The sequence below is a fragment of the Myodes glareolus genome, chromosome 14, assembly GCF_982192425.1.
Source record: "Myodes glareolus chromosome 14, mMyoGla1.1, whole genome shotgun sequence".
Lineage (NCBI taxonomy): Eukaryota > Metazoa > Chordata > Mammalia > Rodentia > Cricetidae > Myodes > Myodes glareolus.
Window position 1 is genome coordinate 6,748,502 of NC_142039.1, and position 14,052 is coordinate 6,762,553.

The window sequence follows — 14,052 nt, forward strand, 5'->3', positions numbered from 1 at the left end:
AATCAGGCCACAGTGGCTCGTCACAGGCCTGGGGGTGGGGGTGGGGCAGGGGAGTGCACAACTTAACAATGTTTAATTCTCTTTGCAATTCACATCCTAATTTATTGGAGTAGTTAAAGTCTTTTTTTTTTTTTTTTAATGGCAGTTTGTTGGTAAAGAGAACAGCCAGAAGTGACAGCTTTAGACCTGACTGTAAGTGTTTCAGGGTTTGGGATGGTTTTCTGGTGCTGGTGGCGTTTCAGATGATGCTAATAGTCCTACAAACTCTTTGCGTTCACCACCTCGTGGTGGAGGTTCGGGCTCCTCAAGGGTGCACATCTCATAATTGCATCTCTCACAACAACCCCATTCTATGTATTGGATTTATTGGTTGATTGATTGATTGATTGTATTTTAAAGAACTTCACTGGTATGTAATTCAGTCCAGGCTACTATCAGCTTAGCTACGTAGCCCAGGCTGGCCTCAAACAGGCATCTACCCTTCTGTTACAGCTTCCTGAGTACTGGGATTACAGGTCTTCCCCAGGATACCCTGGTGCATTGGATACTTCTACTGTTACTTTTGTTGTTGTTTTATTTTGTTTTTCGATACAGTTTCTCTGTACAGCTTTGGAGCCTGTCCTGGATCGCTCTCTCTGTAGAGCTGGCTGGCCTGGAACTCACAGAGATACACCTGCCTCTGCCGTCCAAGTGCTAGGGTTAAAGGCGTGAACCTCCATGCCCAGCTCTACTGTTATATTGTATGCAGTTGACCAGTTTTAGGGTGGAAATGGCCTTACTCCCCTAAGACCAATTCAGATATTCAGGGTCTCTGATTGGCAGCTATTTGCACCAATCAAAGAGACACTGCAAAGCTTTAGAAGGATTATCCTGCCCCCTTCCAGACCCTGCACATTAATGAGACATCTCCCTGCTACCGCCAATAAAAATTCAGGAGCACAGAGCAAGAGCAAGCAGAGCTCTCGGTATGCCATGTTCTTACATGACCACAGACATGTGCTCTGGGGGACTTTCCTTGTCCAGAGTGTCTTGCTGTCCTCTTCACAATAAGATTGGCTCTGTTCCCAGGAGGGACAGACAAGCCACTGAATTATTTTTTATTCTAAGCAAGAGATTTTTTTTTTTTACTTACTTAAGGCAGACTTCAGCTAAAATTCTCTAACTTGCGTTTGCTCTAAAGCTCCTAGGACAATTTGGTTCCAATTCTCATCAGCAAGCTAAAAAAAACATTAGACTAAACATAGTATGGAGAGGTCATGAGCCAGGGTCTCTTCGTTCTAAACACAGGTGTCCTCTGCTGGGTTCCTAACTGCACACCAGGTCATCTCTAGGCAGATAGCTCGAGCCCATGGCCTGTTCCTCTCGGCTGCTGGCCTTGGGAGTGGGTCTGTATGTCACTATCATTATATGCAGTTACTAAGCAGAAGTTTTGTGAGAAGATTTTCAATCAACATTGAAAACATAGGGCTGGAGAGATGGACCAGCGGTTAACAACATAGTGCCCTTGCAGGGGATCCAAGTTCACCTCCTGCATCTGTATGAGGCAACTCACAGCCACATGTCACTCCATTTCCATGGGGATTGGATTTGTCTGGGCTCCACAGCCACCTACGCACACATACATACATACACACACGCACCACAGAATTAAAAATAAAGCCTTAAAAACAAGCAAAACAAAACAAGCAAATCCACTTAAGGACAGGCATGATGGCATGTGCCCATAATCTTAGCACTCAAATTACTAGACTGCTAAAGGATTGCAAGTTCAAGGCCATCCTGGGCTTCATAGTGAGATCTCGTATCAAGAAGACACAACAAAACAAAGCCAAATTCAATTAGTTATTAATCTCTTGTGTCATTTTATAAGAACAAAATAAAATAAGAGCAACTAAGACTGGGGATGTGACTCAGTGATAGAACACTTGTCAAGAAGTATCCTAGGTGCCCAGCAGCACACACACACAGGCACACACATGCAGATGCACACACACAGATATTCACATACACACAGATGAGAAAGACACAGACACCCAGAGACACTTTTTCCTTTTTTAAAACCTTTTTATTGATTTTATTGACCTATACATTTTTCTCTGCTCCCCTCCTTTCCTCTCCCCTCCTCTACCCTCTCTCATGAGCCCCATACTCCCAATTTACTCAGGAGATCTTGTCTTTTCTACTTCCCATGTAGATTAGGTCAATGTATGTCTCTCTTAGGGTCCTCTTTGTTATCCAGGTTCTTTGGGATTGTAGACTGTAGGCTGGTTTTTGTTTCCTTTAGTCAAAAAGTCACTTATGAGTGAGTACATACTATATTTATCTTTCTGGGTCAAGGTTACCTCACTCAGTATGATGTTTTCTAGATCCATCCATTTGTCTGCAAATTTCAAGATGTCATTATTTTTTTCTGCTGTGTAATACTCCATTGCATAAATGTACCTCATGTTCCTTATCCATTCTTCAGTTGAGGGGCATTTAGGTTGTTTCCAGGTTCTGGCGATGACAAACAATGCTGCTATGAACATAGTTGATCATATGGCTTTGTGGCACAATTGAGCATCCTTTGGGTATATGCCCACAAGTGGGGCTGTCAGAAATCAGAGGGCCCATTGCTCACTGGCAAGTACAGCTTCTGCAGGGTTTGTGAATGCCGTGCTTTGAGGCAGACTGTCTGGGCTTCTTACTGGCCCTCTTCGTATGGTTACATGACCCTGGCAAGCCATTTAATCTTGTTGTGTTCCATTTTTTTGTCTTTTAAATGGGCATATCAATAGCAACTGTTCTGGAGACTAAATTAACTTATCTTGTATGCTGTAAGAACCTGGCCTGGCACATCATAGCTTCTCACAGTGTTAGTTGCTATTGCTTAAGAGTGTGTGTGTGTCATACGGACACCTGATTTTTGACAAAGAAGCAAAAAATGTAAAACGGAAAAAGAAAGCATATTCAACAAATGGTGCTGGAATAGCTGTGTATAAACAAGGAGAAAAATGAAAATGGATCCATATTTCCTATTCCATAACTTCACAATATTCGGCCTTCTACACGGCTTTGGTCTTCCGTTTTCACAGTCTGATTTGTCACACTTTTGTAGGGACTCCATTGCTCACTGGAAAGTCTATAATTGTTCAAGTAGGGTTTCCTGGAATCTAATTCTGTGTGTTAGCTAGCTCAGAATCTGTTTCCCCTTTCTAAAGTGCCGAGACAGCATTTTTGAGCGTCTTTGACTCGTTGTTATATGTTCAAATGCTAATGTCTTTCCTTCTGTCCTTGCTTCTCCTCTTTAAATTTGTTTCTCTTTGTTCAGTCAGGATCTGTCTGGGAACCCCGGGCTGGCATCTAACTCAAAAGCCTCCTGGCTCAGCTTCCCAAGTACTGAGATTACAGAAATACACCACTGTCCACAGTTCTTCTTGGGTTATTTTTCCTAGAAACAGCAAGTTCAAGGAATCAAAAAGGCCATCTACTTAGTGACCCCATAATGCAGGCCCCTAGAAAACTGATCCTTCTAGGACTGTCTGTAAGCTGAAAACATTAGGTCATAGATATCAAAATGATGGGCTGTGGTGGCACATGCCCTTAATCCCAGCGTTTGGGAGGCAGAGACAGGCCAGCATGAGATGGAGGTCAGCCTGGTCTACAGAGGGAGTTCCAAGACATCCAAGGTCTACAAAGAGAAACAGTGTCTCCAGAGAAAACAGCAACAGCAACAAAACAAATAAAAACATGAAAACCCAGAATGGTCGTGACCATGAAGATCACTATCTGTGCTCCCAGTCCACTGGCCGTCCCAAAGGCAGTGTCATGTAGCTAGGCATGCGTGCCCCTCTTCGATCGTATTATAATAAATGAATTTACAAGATTCCAACATACTGAAGCAAATTTGAAAACCACTGGCCCCCACACATTATCCTGCCTGATGATCTCTGGGAGAAAACTGCTGTCTGTTTCTTCCTTAAAAAAAAAATTGTTTAACTTTATTTTATGTGCATCGGTGTGAAGGTCAGATCCCCTGGAACTGGAGTTACAGACAGTTGTGAGCTGCCGTGTGGGTGCTGGGAACTGAACCGGATTCCTCTGGAAGAGCAGCCAGTGCTCTTAACGACCAACCGAGCCATCTCTCCAGTCCCCTGTTGTTTGTTCCCTAATAAACATCATTTTCTCAACTGTCTTCTTTTGTTGAACCTGAGTACCTTGCACCCATTTGCACCCGTTTCCTCTCGGTCCACGCTCATCAGAGAGAAAGAGCTAAGCAGGATTCCCTGCATTGTCACTCGGCACAGAAATGACCCTCAGCATCCTCTCCTTAGAGTTCACAAGCTCCTTTCCTTTCGTTTTGTCTCCCAGGTTTTGTTTTCCAGTCCGTGAACATAGTGGGAGAATGGCTCCCCAGTTGTTGCAGCCGGCACCTGGTTACATATGGCAGTGGCATGAGGCTTTCTGTTTCAATGGGCCTTTGTGCTTTTGAGACCATCTCCTTAGACATTATGACATTTCCATACCGCTTGTTGTGAATAAAGTCACATGGCTACCATACACACACTTCTCATCATCTGCTGGTCCTCCTGAACTCTCTCTACTCTGTACACTGCAGGCCCATTCCTCACACATGCTTGCTTGTTTGCCTTGTGTCCCTAAGCCCCCAAGCCATCCTTCTGGGTTGGGCATTCACTGGATTGTCTTGCACAACACTTCTCACTTCTGTTTACCTTTTAAGTGCCAGAGCAGCATACAGCAATAATATGTTCTCAACTTCCTTCCTTGTCCTTTGCGGCTAAGATGCTGGATTTGAGATCCCAGATGTCTTTGTGGTGGGCTATGCCTTAGACTACAATGAATACTTCCGAGACCTGAATGTAAGTATTGCATACAAAACCCAAATTCTCTATACCTAAGACGTTAATACTAGCAGCAGTTTAACAGATTACTAAAAACAGTAGCAAAATGTAGCTGTACTTTGTGATGGGAACACTTGGGGAGAAACAGTTAATTCTTCCAATCCTTCCAGTACCCCACAAAGTGGACTATCAGGATGGTGGAAACAAGTCACACTTCTCTGTTTTCTGTGCTGAGAAAAGGGAAGCAGAACAATGGCCCTATACTGGTTTTTGTTTTTTGTTTATTTATTTTATTTTATTTTGTTTTGCTATAATCATCAAGGCATCTAGCACATTCTATGTGAACACGTTTGTTGGGAATATCATCAAGGCATCTAACACATTCTATGTGAACTTTTAAGCTGAAAATAGAATTCTGATGCCTTTTTACCCTCTATGGTTTCAGCACATATGCGTGATCAACGAACACGGTAAAGAAAAATACCGAATATGATGAAGCAAAACTCCTCAGCGTCTCTTTTCCAGATAATATGATTCTTCTACTCAGGAAGCCAGAGTGTAAAGTCTGTCTCCGTGGCCATCTTCACTCAGTAGGATAGAAAAGACTTTTAAAAAATGAGTTTTTCTTTTCGGATATTAAAATGTCAATACCAACGGTTCTTCGGGAAGAGAAGACTGTGCCTGCTTTTGACTCCTTCCAGTTTGAACATCTCAGATCCCAAATCCCACGCACCTTCATGCTCCCGAACACACCTGCTGCTTTAGTACAGTCACTGGTCACGGGCTCTTCCTGGGAAAACTCCCATCCGATTACTCAAATATTGTTCACTTAACTCCTCTAATGCTATGTGTCTTTATAACATTTTACAGTAATAAGAACCTGCAGCCCCCTTCGCTTTAGCCCTGAGCCTGTAGAGTAAGAATGCAGCTAAGTTCCCTCACTAAAACTGGAGCCAAAGGACAGCTTCCCGGGAGCGTCTGTTTGCCCGGCTGTGACAGGACGTTATTATCTGCTTTGACAAAGCCTTTCAGGAGTGCGGGTACAATGAACCTTAATGATGTTATGAAATGAACCTTCACTGTGTGCTCTTGTGAGCTTCCTATATGTGATGACAGCATGTCATGTGTGCATGGATGTACTCGACTGTGTTTAGTACTCTGCATTTTAATTAGAAAAAACACAATGGCAGCAAGGCCTGCCCCCCCCCCACTGAGCTGAATCCTTTTATTCACGTGGGACATGAGCAAATGTTGGGATTGAGAGGCGGAGGGTGTTTTCAAAAATCAGCACTAAGCAAGTGTGGATTTTTCCTCTTATTTGCATGGAAGAATAAGACAGTTAAATGTTGTTTTAATCATGAACAGAGGTCGAATTATTTGACTAAATGTCCTTATATGACTCCCCACACAATCCAGGGTGCCAGAGGAAGCAAGCACACATACCGAAGTTTTTGTGCATAACACACACACACACACACACACACACAACACACACACAGACCTATTAGCACCATTATACGTGACACTTCCTTAAGGATCTTAATTAAAAGTAAGCTCAAGAGTTCACAGTGCTAGATATATTGCCTCCTAAAAGGAGAAAATGCATAATGAAATAACTAGTCTTTGTTTGGTTCTGAACCATCTATGGCATATTGTTACATTGTAGAGCCCTTTAAACTAATAATAAAAAAGACATGGTCCCCAACTGCTTTCATATGCTTTCAGTCATTGAAATATGTGGGAGCCAGGAGCCTGGATGCATGGCTGTGTGCAGCTATCCCATGGGCAGCCTGGATTAAATCCAAAACATGCACTCAGATAAGCAAACGTCAAGCCAGGAGCCATCTGCCACTTTCCTGTTGTCCTCCCTAAACCTGCTTTGTGAGGACAAGGAATTCACGTGTGAAGGAAGATTTCCTGTATATCTATTCCCGTCTCAGCCAGAGAAGAAAACAGACCCTGCCCAGATTCCCCAAGGGGGAAGCCACAAAGGGAGTCACTTCTGGCTTTGTTCCGTAAGCACATTACTGATTAATAATCGTGTAGAACGAAATTCATAAGACTCACATTTTATATATACTTTACCATTACACCATATTTCTACCCAAAGGCCTAGAAAAACAGACATACACTTGGTTTGGAATAGAAATTTATCCATGAAGTAGGCATATTAGAAACGCTTTCCTAAAAATCTTGCATTTTAAGTAAGCATCATTATCATTTGTGACAATTGTGTTTATTCAGATTAGAAAACTGATCTGTCTCAAAATTGTGAAGGCTTGTATATTTAATCATCAAAAAGAAAAAAGCAGTAACTGCACAGAAGTTTAATCATTTCTACTAGTTTTTCATATCAGACTATTTTGACACGGATATGGGAGAATGTCGTCTTGGGAAAAACATTTTTTTTCCTGTTGCAAAACTCTGACTGGGGTTTATGCTCCTGAGTTTACTCACATCACTCCAAAAGCATCAAATCTGCTTAGCAACACATCCAGGTGTTTATTTAACAGTGAGCACTTGTAGGGTCTACCTCAGTTCCCCTTCTGCTGTGAACCCTCACAAGAGTGACTTAAGGGAGGAAGGATTTTAGTTCCCTATTCCAGGCTGCAGTCCATCCTGGCAGGGAAGTCAGTCACACCCCCAGGAACTCGAAGGAACTGATCGCATCCACAATCAACAGACAGACAGAAGAAAGCAGGCAAGTGCTCAGCTCAGAGTTTTCATTTCAGACAGTCCAAGATCCCCTGGCCAGAAAATGACCCCACCCACAACTAAGATGGGTTGTCCCACATCAATTAATTTAATCAAGATAACGCCACACAGGCATGACCAGCTCCCGAGATGATTCTAGATTCTGTCAAGCTGACAGCACTAATTGCCACAGACATGGAACGGGACTGGGACTGCATCTCCATAGTGGGACCCTTTCCTGCCATGCTCAGCCCCAACACCACAAAAACAGAAAGGGGGGGGGGAGTGAGAAAATATATGTGCTACTCTATAATATTTGGACTGTTTAATCAATAAAGTTATTAATACTTTGGAGTTTTCTAAACAAATTAAAATGCCTAGTTATAAACTGGCTGGAATTTATTACACTTTCAGCTTCATACTCACGAGTAAGAAGTCGATAAACCACTCTCTTGGTGTTCTTTGGCTATCTCCAATGGGTTGCCATATTTCTGGTATTCTGAAACAGTGAAAAGCAGCCTGTCGGAGTAGTCTGGATGCTCAGCCCCTGTGCTAGACACTTATGTCTTCCCAGTGAAAGAGCGGTCACTCATTCCCTCCCAGGTGTCAGGGAGCTACCCCTCCCTCTGGAATAAAAATACTGCATTCTAGAAAACCCTGAGCTCACTCTCCACCCAACTGTCTAATTTGGAAAATTTAGCACTTTGAGAATTTTTCTTAATTTGCTGGTCATGAAATTCCTTCAGATCCCAAGACAATAGGAGAGGATGAGTGGATAGGCAGATTCCAGGAGAGAAGGAGGAGATTGTGGAAGTGGTGACCATGCCCTCATGCAAAGGTGTGTAGGGATGAGAAAAGGGTGCTCTTGGGGGGAGGGGGCGCTGCATGTCAGACTTTAGGGTTGCATCTGAACCCTGAGGAGAGAAGGCTTAGCCAAAACAGTGAAACTCTCCACTTTACACAGCACGAGGGCACCTGTAGTATGTCAACGCTTTGATACAAGGAGGGGCTAAGCAGCAATTACACTTTAGGACCTATGGGGTGTATAGTGCAGGGAGAAAGGGCGCTGTGAAAAGACAGTTCACACCAGTCACAATGGGCCACACTCCAGAGGCTTCATGCACTACAGACACCATGCCCAGAGGAGCACGGGGCAGGACCCTTGATGGAAATGGGAGAAAGCCTGGAGCAGACAGCAGTCTGTCTGCGCTGCTGAAGCAGCTGCTCGAACTCCATGCTCACCCAGCCAGGATCCTTGCTAATAGCTGTGGTGGCCCCAGAATGTGGTCACGTTTACCGAAAAGGTGTCTTTTTGTTACCTATTCAAAGTTAGGTTGGCTGTTTTGTTCTTGATGCATGCAGTTTCTAACTAGATGTAAACAGCTTTCTCCCCCAGAGCAGACTTTTCCTCAGAGTTGAAAGGTGAACATGAAGACTTGGAGGCACGAAAAGGGGAGGAGGGCAGAATCCTAATCTTCACAGGGGAAAATAAGCCTGAACACATATCACCGTGGCCTCATTTTTTTCGGGGAGGGGGGTCGGAGACAGGATTTCTCTGTGTATCCCTGACTGTTCTGAAACTCACTCGGCAAACCAGGCTGTCCTGGAAGGTTCAGTTGAGAAGCCGGGATAAGAAGAAACAATGACGATTTCAAAAGCTAGGGGATGGTGTTGTGATGTATGACAGTGGTGAGTAACTCCATCAAAGAAAAACAAACAACAAGAAAGGACAGGGGAGACACTTGTGCTTTGTTGTTTGCTACAGACAGTGACACAATCCAGAGAGGAGGAATCGCTTATTGCTTTCTGTGGTGGCTAATTTTATGTCAGCTTGACAGAAACTAGAGTTATCTGAAAGGTGAGACCCTCGATTAAGAAAATACCTCCGTAAGATCCAACTGGACGACGTTTTATTAATTAATGGGAGAGGATCCAGCCCATAGTGGGTGGTGCCATCCCTGGACTGGTGGCCTTGGGTTCTATAAGAAAGCAGGATGAGCAAGACGTGAGGAACAAGCCAGTAGGCAGCACCCCTCCATGCCTCTGCATCAGCTCTTGCCTTCAGGTTTCTGCCCTGTTTGAGTTTCTGTCCTGACTTTTTTCAATGATGAACTAAAGAAGTAAGTGTAAGCCAAATAAACCCTTTCCTACTTAACTTGTTTTTGGTCATGGTGTTTTATCATAGCAGTAGAAACCCTTACTAGGGTACTTTGTAATAAAACATTACCAGACTAAGGAGCATAAACCAACAATTGGTATTTATTTGGTATTTTTTGCATCTGGAAGGGGTATGGTCTAGGTTCCTCTGCTTCATGAGGTCTGATGCTTCAGATAAAAGACCTAAATTTTGAGAGCTTCAACCAAGTGATACTAAACTGCCCAGTGGGGCAACAATTAGCTGCTCATGATTAAGTTAATGGTAAATAAAAGCAGCAATATACGACCCCATTCAAGCTAGCTACGTCACTATGGCTCAGTAAGCTGGGGTGGTGTGTGGTACCACAAAGGGCAGGGCAGACGAGGACAATTCCCTGCTCATAGAAAGTCACATAAACACCAAGGACTGAATGTCTAGCTGTCACTGCTGGCTCTCGGCTAGATTAGCTGAGAGTATCGCCCATGTGCCCTTCTGGAAGGCCCAGTCTTCCTCTAAACATGGTAGCTGAGTGATAAAGGTAAGGGGCGTGGCTTGCGTTGGATTTTATATGGCAGGCTCACTTCTACCACATTTGTTATTTATTTATTTATTTATTATTTATTTTTAGTTAGGCATTACAAAGGAAGGTAGAAGACTGCCATAACCTGATAGAAGAATAGAAACATATTAAAAGATCGAGGGGCATGGGTATAAGTTGCTGTGACTACCTTCAAAAGTCAGCCCCCTCGGGAAAGTTATATGTTGTGGTGGTTTGAATAGGTTCTGTAGTAGTAGGCTGATTGTTTTTTCCCGGATGCCCGGCTAGCTTTGACCCAAAATAACCACACAGAAATTGTATTAATTAAAACACTGCTTGGTCCATTAGCTCTAGCTTCTTATTGGCAAACTCTTATATTAATTTAACCTATTTCTATTAATTTGTATATCGCTATGTGGCAGTGGCTTACCAGCAAAGATTCTAACCAGCATCTGTCTCAGGCAGAGGATCCATGGCATCTCTCTGACTCTGCTTTCTTCCTGTCAGAATTCACTTCCATCTTCTCCGCCTACTGGTGCGGGAGAATTATCTGTATTCTGTAAATCATGCTTTAAATAAATGCTGATTGGCCAGGCAGGAAGTATAGGTGGGTCAACCAGATAGAAAGTAGAGGCGGGATGATGAGAACAGGATTATTCTGGGAAGCAGGAAGCTCCCTCCACCATTCCTGCCCAGACCACCAAAGAAGCAACATGTGTACTGCCAGCTAAAAAAGGTACCAAGCCATAAGGCTAAAATAGATCAGAATAATGGGTTAATATAAGTCATAATAACTAATAAGAAGCCTGAGCTAATGGGCCAATCAGTTTTATAACTTATGGAGACCTCTGTGTGATTTTCTTTGGGATTTGCCGGGATACCGGGCGGGACGGAAACCCCAACAAGCTAGCCGGCCTTCATGTTACAGCCGACCTAAATTCTGCCTTATCAACAGGCCAAGGCTGTTTCTTTATTCATCAATGAAAGCAACACATAGACAGAAGGACCTCCTATACCAAGATAACAACCCTCATAGATTCATGCCTTTGAATGCTTGGCACATATGGAGTGGGAGCATTAGGAGGTGTGACCTTGTTGGAGTAGGTGTGACCTTGTTGGAGTAGGTGTGAACTTGTTGCAGGAAGTGTGTCACTGTGGGGCAGGCTGTGAGGTCTCATATGCTCAAACGCAGCCTAATGTAACAAGGCCTCCTGCTGTCTGCTGATCAAGATGTAGAACTCTCAGCTCCTTCTCCACACCATGTCTGCCTGCATACCACCTTGCTTTCGCCATGAAGATAAAGAACTGGACCTCTGAAACTGTAAGGCAGCCCCAATTAAATGTTTTCCTTTACAAGAGTTGCTGTGGTCAGCAGCATGGTGTTGGCATACGCCTTTAATTCCCTTTAATTCAAGCACTTAGGAGGCAGAGGCAGGCAGATCTTTGAGAGTTTGAGATCAACCTGGTCTGCCTTCCGGGGGGGGGGGGGGGGGGGGTGGAGTAGTGGGGGGTGGGGAATGAGTTGCCATGGTCATAGTGTCTTTTTGCAGCAAAAGAAACCCTAAGACAAATGTCCTGTGCTTTTCCTATTAAGATTAGTAAAGAAGTTGATTATTCAGTGGTTATAAAGTGTGGATAAAACATATCTACTTATGCATGTTCTGTGTGTGTGTGTGTGTATGTGTGTGTGTGTGTGTGTGTGTGTGCATGTATGTATGGGTGATTATCTTAGGGTCACTATTGCTGTGATGAAACACCATGACCAAATATGTAAATATGAGATTTGCATAAAATAATTGGAAAAAAATCAAAGTCAAAATTCAAGGACCTTCTACTTCAGTAAGATTTCTAGGAGTGCAGGGCATGCAGAGATACTCCTTCTGAGTTCTTTCACTTGCCCGTCCCTCCACCAGGGGAAGTACAGTGGCTACTGGGCCTCTTTACATCCGTGATAGCTATTCCTCCTCTGGGGGTGTTACTCCAGCCCATGTACCAGACGACTCGGAAAGCTACTAGTTTTAAGTGGGGCCTGGAATAGGAGGTTCTATAACAGGTCCAGGTTGCTGTGCAGGCTGCTCTACTACATGGTCCATACAATCCAACAGACCCGATGGTACTTGAAGTATCCACGGTAACTAGAGATGCAGTTTCGAACCTTTGGCAGGGCCCTCTAGGTGAGGAGGAGGCCTTTGGGATTTGGGAGCCAGGTTCTTCCCTTAAAAGGTAGCCTTCATGGAAGCTAAACATTTAACAATTCACCACTCAGTTACAGTGCAACCCGAACTGCCTGCCCATCACGAGCTGGGTGTTATCTAACTCACAGAAGTTAGACGGCTGGATACGCCAGCAACAGCCCGTTATTACATGGAAGTGGTAAAAATGGCCGGGCCTATAATCTTATTCCTGGAAACAGTGACCCCCAAATCACCTTAGACAACAGGCTACTGAGTACTAATCATCAGTTTTACAGCGGGAGCTCCTCGGTGCTTCTAATCTAATATGAAGGGATGGTTGCAAGGAAAAACAAAAACAAATAAACAAAACCCAAAACTGTCTTTATTTTAACAAGAGCAAGTAGGGTGTGCCATGTGAACAATATTCACAGCCTAGAAAATAGTTTGTACCGCACAACTGCAGGATGGCCGTGCAAGTCTTAGGCGTTCACAGAGGATTCTGTCACAAATGTCACATGGCAGGCAGACGGTGGAAGAATCATGCCTCAGGCTCACCATGCAGGTTCACAACCATCTATCACTCCAGTTCCAGGGGATCCAGTGCCCTCTTCTGATATCTGTGGAGGTAGGCATGGGTGCCATACTCACACATGCATGCAGGCAAAACGCTCATACACAGAATACATCTAAAATATCTTAAGCTGTAAGAAAAAATGAATGATCCAGTGTAATCCCACTCAGAAGCATATCGTGTGGTACACACACTAAACTATTATTCCGTCAAGTGCATGTTACCTTAAAGACCGGACTGGACACGTGACAAGTCCATTGTATATGGCCGGGTGACAGCTCCCGTGGCAGCCATGCGTTAAATGCTTCTGAAGCTTTAGGTCTGGTTTTCAGACATAGAAAAAGAAACATAAATTTTAGTATTTCATCCCTACCCACACAGTATTATGTGTCCATCTTGAGAGAGAAATAACATTGAAATCTCCCACATCCATGCTAGAAAGCTTTTATAGATGCTTGCTAATTGAATACTGTGTGGTAATAAAGGTGGTTTGCTCTGTTGACCTAACAACAAACTTGACTTTCTAGCATCGTGTTGGTAGTTTTGGCAACAGCAGACTTTAAAACTACAGAGAAAGCCAGGCAGAACAGCAAAGACAAGATGATCCCAAGTCCAGGGTCTGCCTGAGCAACTTAGTAAGGCCCTTTCTCAAATAAGAATTATGAAGCTATAGCTCAACACTGGGATCATATGTGAGAAGCCCTATGGTCAGTTCCCAGTATCATAAATAATAAATAAGAAAGACAGAAAATGGTAAGGGGAAGCGCAGGGTCTGTAAAGCAAGAATACAAGAATTCCGAGGAGATCTTAGGCATGATAGAGAGCCAAACAGAGAGATTCCTGTTCTCCCTGGAAAGAAAGAGATGTGGTAACCTGGTTTATTCCGACAGAAGGAGGATATTTTGTCTTCATTCACTGTCCTGTAAGAGACTAAAAGATAAAACCTAGGGCTATAATCATAACTCAGGGTCAGAGTGCTTGGCTGCTATATACAAGGACCTGGCTTCTATCCCAAGCACCAAAAAGAAAAGAGAGAGAAGAGGAGAAGAGAGGAGAGGAGAGGAGAGGAGAGGAGAGGAGAGGAGAGGAGAGGAGAG

General features: G+C 43.7%; 1 protein-coding gene across 1 annotated transcript in view; it reads left to right on the forward strand.

The window, feature by feature from the left end:
* The window catches only part of Prtfdc1 (phosphoribosyl transferase domain containing 1), a 90,003-nt gene extending 83,457 nt beyond the window's left edge, over positions 1 to 6,546 (forward strand). Inside the window, exons 7-9 of the mRNA XM_048461116.3 lie at positions 146 to 192; positions 4,783 to 4,859; positions 5,287 to 6,546. Coding sequence (XP_048317073.3) covers positions 146 to 192; positions 4,783 to 4,859; positions 5,287 to 5,334 — 172 coding nt within the window. The 3' untranslated portion in view covers positions 5,335 to 6,546. The remainder of the gene's footprint in view (positions 1 to 145; positions 193 to 4,782; positions 4,860 to 5,286) is intronic.
* Positions 6,547 to 14,052: the final 7,506 nt, after the last annotated feature.